The following is a 13,297-nucleotide window of genomic DNA, read 5'->3' as shown; positions in this document are numbered from 1 at the left end:
TGAGATAGAAGAAAAATAAGATTAATTTGTATTCTGTAACATTAATGTAGTTAGAGTTATCGTTGCTTTCCCCTTTTCTTGTTACAATGTTTGTTTTAGTGATCTATCAGGTAATAATAATTCCAGCTTCTTTAACTAAAATTTTTAAGACGTCTTGTTAAAATTCTTGTTTAGTCCCGGTGATTTGGACCATAATTGTTATGGTCCAGGTCCATTCTGGCTTCCCTGGTTTTCTTGTCAACTCTCTCCAATTCTGATAAAAATGTAACTACTGAGACTGTCTTTTGGTTTGGTTTGGTTTATTTTTGTTCTGCTCTTACCGCGAATTTTCCTACTTCTATGATGACTCCCTGTTTGATACAGATTGAGTTATAAATTTGTAAAGCTTACTTTCAAGACCTCGTATATCTTCCCTTCATAATAATCTTCTCTTCTGAATTGTTCCCTCCTGAACCACTTCCCATTGTTTATTTTTTCCAACAGCCTTATTAGTTCTTTCTTTTGCCTTTAATTTAGATTTTAAGGTCTTTGCATATTTCAGTGAGATTCAGCGTTTCCTTGTGTGATATGTCAGAAGTCAGGTAGTTACTGAAGAGTTAAAAATTATGAATGCCTAATTTCAAAATGGCATATTGATGTATGGTCTAATGTGTTGCTCATGGAAATTTTTCAGGTGAAGCAGAAGATCAGGATGAAAAAGAAGACACAGAGAAAGAAAACACTGAAAAAGATGACGACGTTGAGCAGGAACTTGCCAACGCTGACTCTACAGACCCTAAGTGGATAGAATCCCCCAAAACAAATGGCCATATTGTGAACGGCCCATTCCTATTGGAACAACAGATTGAAGATGAAGACGAGGAAGAGGAAGAATGTCCAAATCCAGAGGAGTATAATCTTGATGAGCCAAATGCAAAAAGTGATTACTCTTATAGCAGCTCCTATGAACAGTTTAACGGTGAATTGCCAAATGGACGTCATAAAATTCCTGAGTCACAGTTCTCTGAATTTTCAGCTTCAGTGTTCTCTGGGGCTCTAGAGTCTGTAGCTTGTGGTTCTGCTGTTTCTGAAGGATCAACTGTAACCGAAAGAGAAGAGAGCAGCCCATCTCACGACAGGAGCAGAACAGTTTCAGCTTCAAGCACTGGGGATTTGCCAAAAAGTAAGTATTCCTCTTAATGGCATATACCATGCTTGAAGTCTCTTGGAGCTGTAGGTGATGCCTTATGTAGAATGAGTAGTGGGGTTAAACCTTATGTATATGTTTTGTCTGTGTTCAGTGAGATGTGTATGCAGATTTTACTTTTTATTTGTTTTGGGGTTTTTTGGTGAAAATTCAGTACCAAGCCTTATGGGTAGGCTGTCACACACTTCTTTCAGTAACACAAAAAGACCTTTCAATAACACATAAGAACTCTATCACACCATTTCCCTGACTCTGATTGAACACTAGGTCTAGCACTTCTCAGTGATGTTGACTTTTCTCTACGTACAGGTAAAGTGTTTCAAATGTTTTTAGTTTCTGGGTTGGTGCCAAACCTACTAATGTCCTGGCCTGCTTCGTGCTTGAGTCGGAAGAGTGCCCACTGAAAAAACGGTGCCTATGTGCCAGCCTCTGCAGTCAGAAAAATCTGTGCAGGCTGCCCCCAAATGCTCTCTTTCCTAGGCACCCCCCAGACTTGGGGAGGGAGGTGGGATATGGCGTCAGATTAACCATAGCTAGGGTTGGGTTACAGCTGCAGCCCATTACTGGGAACCCTTTTTTCGTTGCTGGCTGATTTAATCTTCTTGGTTTCATCTACACTGAACATTTTGCTCATTGAATCATACATCATGTGAATGTAAAATCTCAATTATGATTATTTTAAATTTAGTATTTCATCTTAGACGACTTTTGGCAAAAAAGCAGAGCACATATCTAGAAATGAAGAGGAGGCTTTTAAGTTAGTTTGGTCCCAAAGCATTCTGGTGAATTTTGACCCCCTCGGACCAGGCTTCAAGGAAAAGCAAAGGTATTAGTTTTGAATGGCTTTTAGAAATAGAGGGGGGAAAAAACACTTGATTTGAGTTGATGGAAGACTTCTGTCTACTAGCATGGGTGTGTATTACATTTTTAAAAAAGAGGCAAGTAAGTGGTGTAGAAAGGCAGTGGTTAGGTTAAGAAAAAATCGTAATAGTCTTGTTAAAGGCCATAGCTTAGCTAAGTTTACTTCAAGTAAATTGGATGATTTGTCTTGCATTCAAACCTGGGAGTTTGATAGATGCAGCTTGGAACACAATGCAAAAGCATTCTTGTTAAATTCAGACAAATCTACCATGTTAAATTTTAAGAGGAAAGCAGAACTGTGAGGGTTTTCTTTTTAATTAGTTTTTCTGCTATAGAACTTGTTTTAAGGGTATTAGATAAGTTATTGTAGATGAAATATTCGCATTACAGGTCAGTGTACACAGGAAAGAGAAAAGGAAGTTTATAGTTGCAAGTGAGCATTATTCCCATAGTTGTAAGGGCAGAAGGTGATCATGACATCATGTAACCTGACTTCCTTTTATAACAAGCCAGCAATAGACCATCTATTAAGTCCAGTAACTTTTATGTTTGGCTTAAAACATAGTTTCCAAAAAGATACCTGCTCTTGATTTGGACAAATGAAATGATAAAAAAATCTAGTGTGGTTGAAGTGTGTTCCACTGGTCAGTACTCAGAATTGTTTCAGAAGAATTGTAGCAAGTTTGGATTTGTCCGGCTGCAGCTTCTAGCTGTTACTTCTTGTTACACATTTTATCAGTCATGTTAAAAAACTCTGTAATATGGTGTGCTTTCATTCATTAATGGTTCTTTTCTGTTTCAAACAGTTCCTCTCTTAACCTTTTATTAAAACTCAACAAGGCAAAGTCTTTGTCTCTGTAAGGAATGTTGCCAACCCTCAACTCATTATGGCTTTTCTGCATTCAGCGTGGTTTTGGACATTTAAATTCTGGCCACCAGAACTGCTCAGATCCAAAACTTCTGCCTGTAAATCCTGTTTATTGAAGACATGGAAGGTGAAATCTTGGTGTCATTGCTAAGAGCCGGATTTTTGCCACTGAATTAAGTAGCTCCAGGGTATTACACATAGGTTTTATTTATAGTGCCAGTGACTAAATGATAAATATATGGGTTTCAACTTTAATAAAGAAAATACTGAAAGACTAAATCTGTAAGCGGATAGAAGAAAATGAGATAGCTTAGGGAGAAGATCACCAAGCCTACATCAACGTTGTCCCAGATGAAGTTACTAAATTTAAATAGAGACGTATTGAAAAATACAGTCAAGTGTATTTCTTGGTTTAAGACTTTAGAAGAGCAATTCACACAGTTTATTAGAGAGTCTGATGGGTAAGGTAATCTGCAGGTAGACAAGAAATGTGAAATAAAATACAACTGAGTAGAGCTGTATTTCTGAAAAATGTCAAGATCCAGCTAAATAAATCTTCCAGTCCATCTCCTTACAACTCTGTAGTCCCTGAAACAATATACAGGAGATTCCTAGATGCCTGGTAGCCTCTTCCTTTGTGCTGCTGGCAGTACATAGGCAGAAAGCCTCTACTGCTGTTTTCCTGGGGTGACGTGTGAAATACTTATGCCTCCAGAGAATAAAGCTGGTTTTGTCATCATGGGAGAGGCTTATCTCCATAGCTGGTGAAGCAAATCTACTTTATTCCTCCTTGATGTTATCTCATCAGGAACAATTTACAGACCTTTTGTGCAAAGAAAGAAGAAAGATAGTAAATTCAGCCATAGCTCACTGTAGCTGCAGAAAGAGGAAAAGCTGAACGTTATTAATATTAATGGCATCAATAATAATGTTGGGTTAAACAGTAATAAAACAGATTAAGGTATTTTGAAAGAAGAAAATGCAAGAGTTGCACGCTATTCAATATTTTTAAACGGTGCTACTTTTTCACTATAACTTTAGTGCCCTTTTCTTGTATAGAAGTAGACTTTATTCGTTCCTCTGTCTAGGCATTGCTATACATTATTAAGTAACATGGTCTCATCTTATTTTTTTGAAATCTTGCCTCATTCAGTGCACAGACTAATTTGCATTCGGTGGATGAGCACCTACTAAGTTTTCATCTTTTTCAAGTTTTCACTGCGTGACCAAATGCCCTTAAGATAGATCTATTAATTTCCTCATGACTCTCCTCCTCATTTCAGTGTTTGAATGCTTACTAAGTATGCTATCATGCTGAGACTGTGAGAAGAGGAGGTGATATTTCTCAGTTCTACAGAACTAGGACACACAGAAGTGAAAATCAGAAATGCTCACTAATTTTGTGCTCAGGTTGAGCTCCTTTGGATGCTTTTTTGAGAGTACTTACTAAAAGATACACTCCGTTTGTACACTCCTTTTGACTTCACTTTCAGTTGTGAATGATCCGTCTTTGTCAAATTCAGAATCCAAGTTCTCATATTCATCTCTCGGAAAATATGGGACATAAACTTCATGAGTTCCTAAGAAAAACACAAAAGTGTAGGCACTTGCCTATTACCTTGTCAGGTCCCTCTGTTAGAAGAAGGTTGAAGAAAGCTGTTTTCTAATGTCATATTCACATATCTTACTGATGAGGCTTCCCCTCCCCCCCTTCCTTCCACTTTATTTACTGCAGTCCTTCACCTTCAACAAAGGGTTGAAGACATGTGGGAAGGATTTATCTAGCACTATCTTTTTTCTTTGCGGGGGCTACTGAATTGAGAAAGGTCCTGTTATTTCTTGAATAATACTTGTGATTGTGTTAAAAAAAAAATATTAGATTGTACTATGCAGCATGCTTGTAAGGGAAGACTTTAATATTAAGCTTAATAGTTCCTGTCTTTTAAGTGCTGGATTGCAACCTTATTCTCTTAGTGTATTTTACTTTTATGCCCTAAATTGATGCTTTTTTAAAACTCGAGTCTTGAACTCCGTTCCAGCTTTTTTAGAGGACTGTTTTGTTGAGGTCATTGCCCCTTCTGTCTTCTGTTTAGTCCTGTCTTGTCTTTCCTTCTCTCCCCTAGTGGATCCTGCCACTTTCTTTTCTGGTTGGCCAGTATTTTAGTGCCCTGATGGCCCATTCAGGCTTGCTGTCCCAGCAGTTGAAGATCCTCATCTGGTTTCAGTCATTCCTAACTCACCATTAAACATCCTGTATTTTTTCTCCTTGTCCCATGTCTGGTGTATTTTCCTCTTCCCAGTTTAACAGATCATTATATCCCCATTGGAGTCCCAAGTGCCTTTTGGATCTAGTACCTGTTTCTTATCTTACCCCTAGTAGCTTTGGGACAAGGAAACTGAGATGAACCCTCTGCTGCTCTGTGATTTGTGATACCTGGTTCTGTCTTCCACGTTCAAGTCAGTCTGCTTTTTTTCCAATGCAGTTTTGGAGCTAGCAGGTGGTATGTCAAAACAAAGAAAAGCAGCAGTCCTCCAGTGTCATATGTTAGGGTTGTCAATGTCCCAAGAGCCTCTAAAGATTGCAGGATTAATTAGATTAAAGTCCTGCCTTTTTAGTCTGCATCATACTCAATGCAAATAGGACCTTCAGAGAACTTTCAATGCTGAATTATCTGTGAAATGGGTGACAGTCCCCTAGGCTCTCAAATTAGCCAGGTTTTGGTGAATCTTTTTCTCCTTGGGACAGATTTTTAAAAAAAAGGAAAAATCCAGCCAAATATTATTTACCTTACCCAAAAATGGAAGTGCAGAATTCATTTTCTCAACCAAACTGTTCCAAGAACGTATCTTTCATGTGGAGTTCTTTGAGTTTGAATTTTAACATTTTCTGTCTGAATCTATTCTTGGAAACATATGCACTGTTTTGCTTAGAAGCTCCTCTGGATATTCTAATAATAGTCATTTCACAGTTATAGAATGCAAAAAAATTTGCACTTGAAATGTAAGGCAAGAAATCCTATTTATGTTGCTTTAATTTCTCATAACATTCAGCAAATGATTTTGATGTCTTGTATCACAAAACCGGATGAATTCTCAAGGCAAAACCGCTTAGAGATAATGAGTATGTTCAAAATACTAACTATTCCGCATTTTGCTTGTGTTAGCAAAAACTCGTGCTGCTGACTTACTGGTGAATCCACTGGACCCAAGAAATGCAGATAAAATTAGAGTTAAAATTGCTGACCTGGGGAATGCCTGCTGGGTGGTAAGTATAACTACATCATTTTAGCAATTTAGCCTTCACTATTTAGAACAGGCCTTTTTATTGTTCATTTTTTCCATTAATGTGGTTCTTTCTATTTTAGCATAAACACTTCACAGAAGACATCCAGACAAGACAATATAGATCCATAGAGGTTTTAATAGGAGCAGGTTACAGTACACCTGCTGATATCTGGAGTACAGCATGTATGGTAAGAACAATACAATGTGTATTTTACAAGAATAAACCTCCTAAAAACAGTTGTTTATTTAGTGAGGAAACCTGATGAGGATGATTCTGACGTTTTGACACAAATACATTATCATAAATTACGTTGTATCAGATAGCTACTGATGACTTTTCCCCTTTATTTCAATTTCTCAAGCATTCTTAGTCAAAAGGAAGTATTTTGGAGAACATTTCTAATTTTCATTTGATGCATTTTAAACTTGCAGTCAAAAATATGCAGGTTTGGAGGGAAATACATGTATATTTTAAATGTCAAAGTGTAATCGAAATAGTACAACTGCATGTTTCCTTCCTATCTTAGAATTTATGCAACTGTTTGCTGTGTTTCCATTCCTTTTTCCTGCATAAAGTAGCAAAACAGTGTAAAATTCTTGCCAAGTGCAGTGAAAACATTCATCGGATTAGGCTTGCAAATCACAGCTTTAGATTCTAAAGTTTGAAGAGAAGGAATTTAGTTTGTTAGTAAAATATGTGGTAACATTCTGTAGAATTAGTTTTAGTTTAACACAGTAAAACGGAAATTAGATGTTCTTAGAAATCTTTAAAGAATAGAAAAAGTAAAAACTTAATCATTCAAGTTCCTTGGTCTGTTTGTAGTATCTCTTTGAGGACAAATAAGCTACATGCATCTTCTCATTACGGGTAGTTTTGGAAATACATTTAGAAATATCTTTGTCTATTTTAAAAGTGAAAACTTACTCAAATCTTTATATTTTACAAATACATGTCTGAAAAGAGTAAGTGTGTGAGGAGGAGGAGAAGACTCAAATACTAGACACAGTTTGCAGGCGTGGGTGATGAGAAGAATTGCAGAGCGCAGAGAGAGAGGAGGAGGATTGAAAGGAACATAAAATCCTACAGATATTATAAGCTCAGCAAGCCATGTGTTGAAAGTAACTACCCATAAGTAAAATTGCAAGTATGTTTTCTCTGGAGTTCAATACTAGCTTTTGCTTTAGTACACGGAAAAGAACATCCGTTTCCAAATTTACTCTTCCATTTGGGGCAAAATATAGAATTTTTCCATTACATTGAAAACAAAGCATAGAAAATATTCCACAGTTTTGATCCTTAATACTTTGACTTACTCTTCTCTTAACTAACCGCAAAATTACTGTAGAGACTTTTCATTCCTTTTACCTGACATTTTGTAAACTTCAGTTGACCTTGATATGTTTTTATGGTATTGAATACCCTATATTTGTCTTCCTTTAAGGTTGTACCTACCGCCTGTTAATTTTATATACAGTCTTGTAGCTAAAGTCACATAAAAAAGGCTGAAGTCTATCTAGGATTGTGTTTAAAGAAAGTGGGGTACTTAATAGCATTATCACACCTAGGGATATAATATTCTTACAGTACTTGAGGTCTTCCAGCCCCCCTTACACTTTAATTCTTTTCCGTGTTATATAAGCATTACTGCTTTCTTCATGCAAGTCCTTTCTCAAACTCAAGAAAAAAAAAAAGCCTAAAAAATCTCTGCCACTAGGGGTATCTTAATTCAGATTCACAATTATCTATGAAATTTCAGTATTTTAATGAGAAAATTATACTTCTGCTTTTTTGTTATGTAAGCTTTAAAGATAGTAAAGCATTTGAGGCAGAAACACTGGAATTCTGTCTTCTGCCACAGACTTTGGTTTTTTGCCCTTAAAAAATGCTGTAGAGATTTTATAGTCTTACAGGACTGACATACAATTGTTGAATTCAGTTGTCGTCGTTGTATAGTCATGTAAAAAATTGAGATCAGTCTCTTAAGCTCACCCCAAAAATTCATCGTTTCAAAACCCCTCAGGATCTGCTTTCATTCCTGTATGGCTGAGAAAATGGGTCAGAGCACTGTGAGTGCTGGTCCTGTATCGGATGGAAAACAGCTCTGAGATAGGGATTGACTTGAAGACCTTAACAGCTCTTTCTGCAGGGGACTTGTAATAGAGTAATTAATGGCCAGGGAAACATTCCTGATGTGGAACTGCAAACTCCTAAAATTAACATATTTAGGCCGTCTTTGGAAATTATGATTTGATTCTCCCCAATCCCTAAAGGAGCCAAGAACTGTGAAGTAATGAAGTGTACTAATGCCATTGTAGTCCCACTTGCTTTCTCAAGTTCGGATTCCTTGTTGTACCTAGATGTGGTTCAGAAAATGCCCTTCTTGGTTACCTTGCTCTTGTTTCATATTTAATTCTCATTATTCCATAATGTTTACTGCTACGTGTGTCTTTAAAAGGATTGTCTGCTGGAGCAGGAGCTGGAGGTGCTGTTTATTTTCAGCCAAAATACAGCTCAGATACCCTGTTAGCCATGTTGTCTAAGTCTCTCAAAGGAGAGCAAGGAGACTTCTTTGTCATGTTGCTTGTCTTGTACAAGTCCAAAGTCATTAAGGACATTTTTGGAAGCAGTACTATGCGAAATGAGTGGTCCAGCAGTATTGCCATGACTTTTTTCTTGGTGGGTTTCCATCCTTCCATGTCCTATCAATGTGACAGTACCAAGCACACATGAAGTGGTATCCTACCAGCTGACTCTGTATTGATTGCATATGGTATTTTTCCTTTCCTGCTTTTTTAAAATAAAATAAAATGAAAAGGTTGTCAGTTAAGGGGTAGCTATATGTTATTAAGTGACCTAAGTTTGAGGTTGTGTTCAGATTAGGAAAGTAATTGCTCTGATCATATCCATCTGTCAGAAATACTATATTTGTGAACAGGTAGGAAAGGTGCCATGTGGCTTTGCAGTGGGAGCCGCGTTACATAATTACAGATCCTGTCCTATATACTGATCATGATTTCGCCTTTGGATGAGCTTGCTTGTCTCAATTTATCTACTGAATGATAATGCACATATTGCAAAAGTTGTGCCTGATATGAATGATGTGAATTAATGTGAATGCAAAGTATAGTAAGGTAACACCAGAGCAAAGGTGAGACGTTAAGCTTTTAAAACACTTGCTCGCAACTGAATCACAGAGCTAGTTTTCTGAACCGGCACTGAAAGAGAGTTCAAAATATTTTGACCTCATTTGGATGGAATTTTGTGCAAATACATCTTGTAGATTTGTGTGTACCCATGACCTTCGAATCGGAGATTTCTGACCAGTATTCTCTCAGAGACTGATCCAGGTGTTCTCTTCACTCCTCCATCTGTGTAGCTCTTGCTGACAAAGACCTGCTGCTTCAAAGTCATGGTCAAGTTCTCCATCTCAATGGGCGTTTTTTAAGTTTCACAACGTGGCTGCCAAACTTTCCTGAATGGGCTTGCTCACAAGCAGTTCAGAACACTGCTTAGTAGTAAACAGCACACGTGAAGACTGCTTAGCTTGCAAAATAGAAAAGGTTCTCCATCTGTTACATATCCACTACTGTGTCAAATTTTCTAGATAACGTCTCCATTTAAAAAAAACTACAATAAAAACAGGCCGTTCTTTGAATTAGTTTAGGGTCCATAGAATTTCCATGTCAGAGGTTGACCTCCAGATGCGTACATAAAACACCTCACTCTTTTCATGTATCCTGCCTAGTAGATTTTATGAAGGACTACTTGGAATGCATGGGACCAGGATTTACCCGAGGTCTTAACTTGGTCTTGTGCTTTATGGATCTCCATTTGAGCTTAAGGTTTTTCACTGCCTTTTGCTTGCTAATGAAGTAATCTTGCTCACTGGGAATAGCATTGAGTATGAGAGTAGCAGAGCTATGGGTTATAGGTATTGGTATTGGCTTGTATTTATGGCATAAAGTGTTAAGTCAAGCACAGAGGTTGTGTTGTATCACAGCAGCAGCAGACGGTCTCTTTTCATCATACTATTCACTCATCAATTTTACTTAGTCTTTAGTAATGAGGATGGAGATGATATTTTTAAAAAAAAGCCTCTGATAACAGTGCCCTGAGCGTGTGAAGCATCTGTGTTCATGTGTGCACGGCAACTTTCAGAATACCCCCCTTACGAATGTGGCTTTTAGGACTTGGTATGTTGTGTCTACATCGAGTGCTCTCCTCACCTGGGCTCTGCTAATATGGGTTGGCTTTATCTAGCCATCAACTCCATGGTTTTGATGCAGCTTCCAGGAAAGAATAGTCCTGTTTTATTTGTATTGTCTTTAGTATGGGAGTAACCAGAGATTCTGACCAGGATTACTTGTGCTGGAAGTGTACATAAACAGAGCCATGTAAGGACTCTACCCAAATAGCATATAATATAAGAGAAACAGTGCAAAACAGGGAGAAATAACTCAGTGCTAATAACCTTACAGTTCTGTTTCTTTTGGTGTTATGTCAGTGAATAAGTAGCATTGTAAGCCAGCAGCCTGTGAGCTGAATCTTCTAATTTTAGATGATTTGGCATGGCCCAGTTGTTGCGCGCCAAACCTCTTTGAATCAGATTTAAAGGATGAGAGGGAGTATCCTCAGGCCAGTACCAATTCTCCACCCAGGTGATCTGAGTCTCAGAGTTTTTAAGAAAAAGGGAAGAAAAAAAGAAGGACAGAGGAAAAAAGACGATGATGCATATCTTCAGAGACTTATAATCAGTGCACAATGTGCTGTGAAGCTAATGAAAGAAGTTAGATACCAGTGTGCTTTTCCAGACTGACAGAGTTGTTTGCTTGTTCTGTGCTCAGCAAAGAATGCAACAAAGTGTAACTTAAATCTTTTTCCCAGACTTTGGTGACCTAGGCCTGAGTGATTGTTTGCTGGACATTTACAAGTTTTGCTAAGGAAATTGCACTGTGCCCTTTCTTTTTCTTTTAACAGTGTGGCCTGTTTAAGTGGGTTACTCAGCTGCTCTCATGGAAAGCTAGACACTGGGAATCTCTCTCCACATTTATTAAACTCTAGAAAATTCTATGTTCCTTTGCTGTACTAAACCCTATTGTAATGATGCCAACAGGGAGGTGCATCTCTCATTTTCACCCCAAAAAAGGAAGAGATTTAAAGACAGCATTTGACAGGATTGAAACCACCCTTGATAATTTAATTTTATCAGGCTGAATTTCTACATTTGCACTATTGAGAGGGTTGCTTTCTGTGGAGCAGAAAGGCTCTGCATGATTCAGCATTTCCTAAATCTCAAAAAACATGGAACGCAGTACTCCGCTGCTGCTGCCAAGAAATCCTGGCAAGATAAGGGAGTTAGTACTGGCAGAGGGCATCCCTTTGTATTGCTCCTGGAAATGACTGCAAGCACCATGATTCCACTGCTTTTCCTTGTTTATGCTCTTTGGATTGGAGACAGGAAAAGCACCTGAAACGATGAGTCTCATCATCTGACTTCTGTTGTTCATTATGTACAGTCTTGTTTGAGCTGCGGGGAGGGGATGACTATGTCACAAGCTAGGACATTAACAAGGCTAAGTGTTTTTAACACTTACCTGAGGTGACTTTTGTGGTGAGTTGTGATTCCAGAGATATCTTCTTTTTATAATAAGAACTGGCAAATAGATCATAGCTAGCTGTAGATCGGCAGGAAGTCAGAGAAGGAGAAAATTGTACTTTGTGTTTTGTCTACCCAAAGAGAATACAAATGATGAAAGAAGATACTACCAGGGTGAGAGGGAAAGGGGGCAGGCAAACAGCTTTCAAAATGAGGGAGATGCTATTAAAAGGCGACCAAGCTTACAGGGGTGGTTTTTGTTTGGTTTTTATTATGAGCATTTCTATTCATGTGAGAGAACTCAGTGGCAGAATGAAGAATGAGCAGAATATAGTAACTTACGATGTTAAAATTAAACCTACATGTAAGTGTTTGTAGTTTAGCCCCCAGTTTACTTCTTTGCATAGTGTCCTCTAATGTGCAGTGGAGAGATAACTGTCCTTAACTACTCTTCCTGTGTTGCAAGCGGGGAAAAAATGATCATGTTTCCATGGGATCACGAGTATCATCATGCTAGTATGTGCGAGTGGCACATACTGAAGGTGTGATGAGAACCCTCAGCCTGTACAGAAGCAGTATTTTGAGGAAAAATGGAAAATCAGAAATCTGGTTGAGAGAAGAGAAAGTCTTCAAGTCACTATGCACAAATTTTTCAGTAGGCAGATACAGTACAAAATGCTGTTATTAATCACTGTACACCCTTTTTGAAGGTGGTGGGTGGACAACCTGAAACATTCAGAAGAAAATTATTTTCCAAAGAAACTGACTTTCCAAAGCAACCACTCAGCATGTGCATGATTCCGAGATCAGAGTACAGCAAATAATAGAAACCTGTTTCCTTTTCAAGCATCCCATGCATGTTTGTGTTTTGTATATCTGGCCTTTCTTACCAAGCACTAGCCATGCAAAATGCCCTTTATATTCTTTCCATTTCCTGGCTCTTCGGAGGGAGGTGTCCACGGGAGAACCAACTGTCAGCTGGTGTGCGTGTATCAAAAATCTTTTTGCTCTTCTTTCCATGCTCCCACTTACCTGTGGAACAGCGTTCTTAAAACTAAGCCTATTTTTAAAGCAGTTACAGTCTTCTCATTCACAGCTCTTTATTTCAGCTGGGGCAAAGAAACTCTGGCCAGGAGCCCGATCTCATCTCTCAGAACAATAATTGTGGCCTATAGCTTGTTGTCCTTTTTCAGCTGGGCTTCATAAGAGGAATTCAGGGAGGCTTATGCAGTCCAAGTGAATTGTTCTTCCAGTCCTCTCCCAGACAGCTTTCCCTAGGCATGCATCCATTTTCAATCACCAGATTGAGTACACAGCTGTCACACAGTGAAAATGTAGCTATTTCCAATTGTGTAATTAGACGTGGATCCATAATACATGATAGTGATGCCAACAGTTTAGTATTGTGTTTAGTATTGTTCATATACAATCGCATCGCAGGAAAGGAATCATAGCCTCTCCAGAGCCTACAAAAGTAGCAGTGTGACCATTTATATGAAA

General features: G+C 38.2%; 1 protein-coding gene across 5 annotated transcripts in view; it reads left to right on the top strand.

Annotated features, from left to right (window-relative positions):
- The window catches only part of SRPK2 (SRSF protein kinase 2), a 150,923-nt gene that overhangs the window by 124,864 nt on the left and 12,762 nt on the right, over nucleotides 1–13,297 (top strand). For all 5 annotated transcript variants that reach the window (XM_075145432.1, XM_075145422.1, XM_075145453.1 and 2 more), the window contains 3 exons: nucleotides 674–1,162; nucleotides 6,080–6,180; nucleotides 6,281–6,388. In XM_075145432.1, coding sequence (XP_075001533.1) covers nucleotides 674–1,162; nucleotides 6,080–6,180; nucleotides 6,281–6,388 — 698 coding nt within the window. The remainder of the gene's footprint in view (nucleotides 1–673; nucleotides 1,163–6,079; nucleotides 6,181–6,280; nucleotides 6,389–13,297) is intronic.

This window comes from Calonectris borealis, chromosome 1 (assembly GCF_964195595.1).
Source record: "Calonectris borealis chromosome 1, bCalBor7.hap1.2, whole genome shotgun sequence".
Lineage (NCBI taxonomy): Eukaryota > Metazoa > Chordata > Aves > Procellariiformes > Procellariidae > Calonectris > Calonectris borealis.
This window is presented reverse-complemented; position numbering and strand designations above follow the sequence as displayed.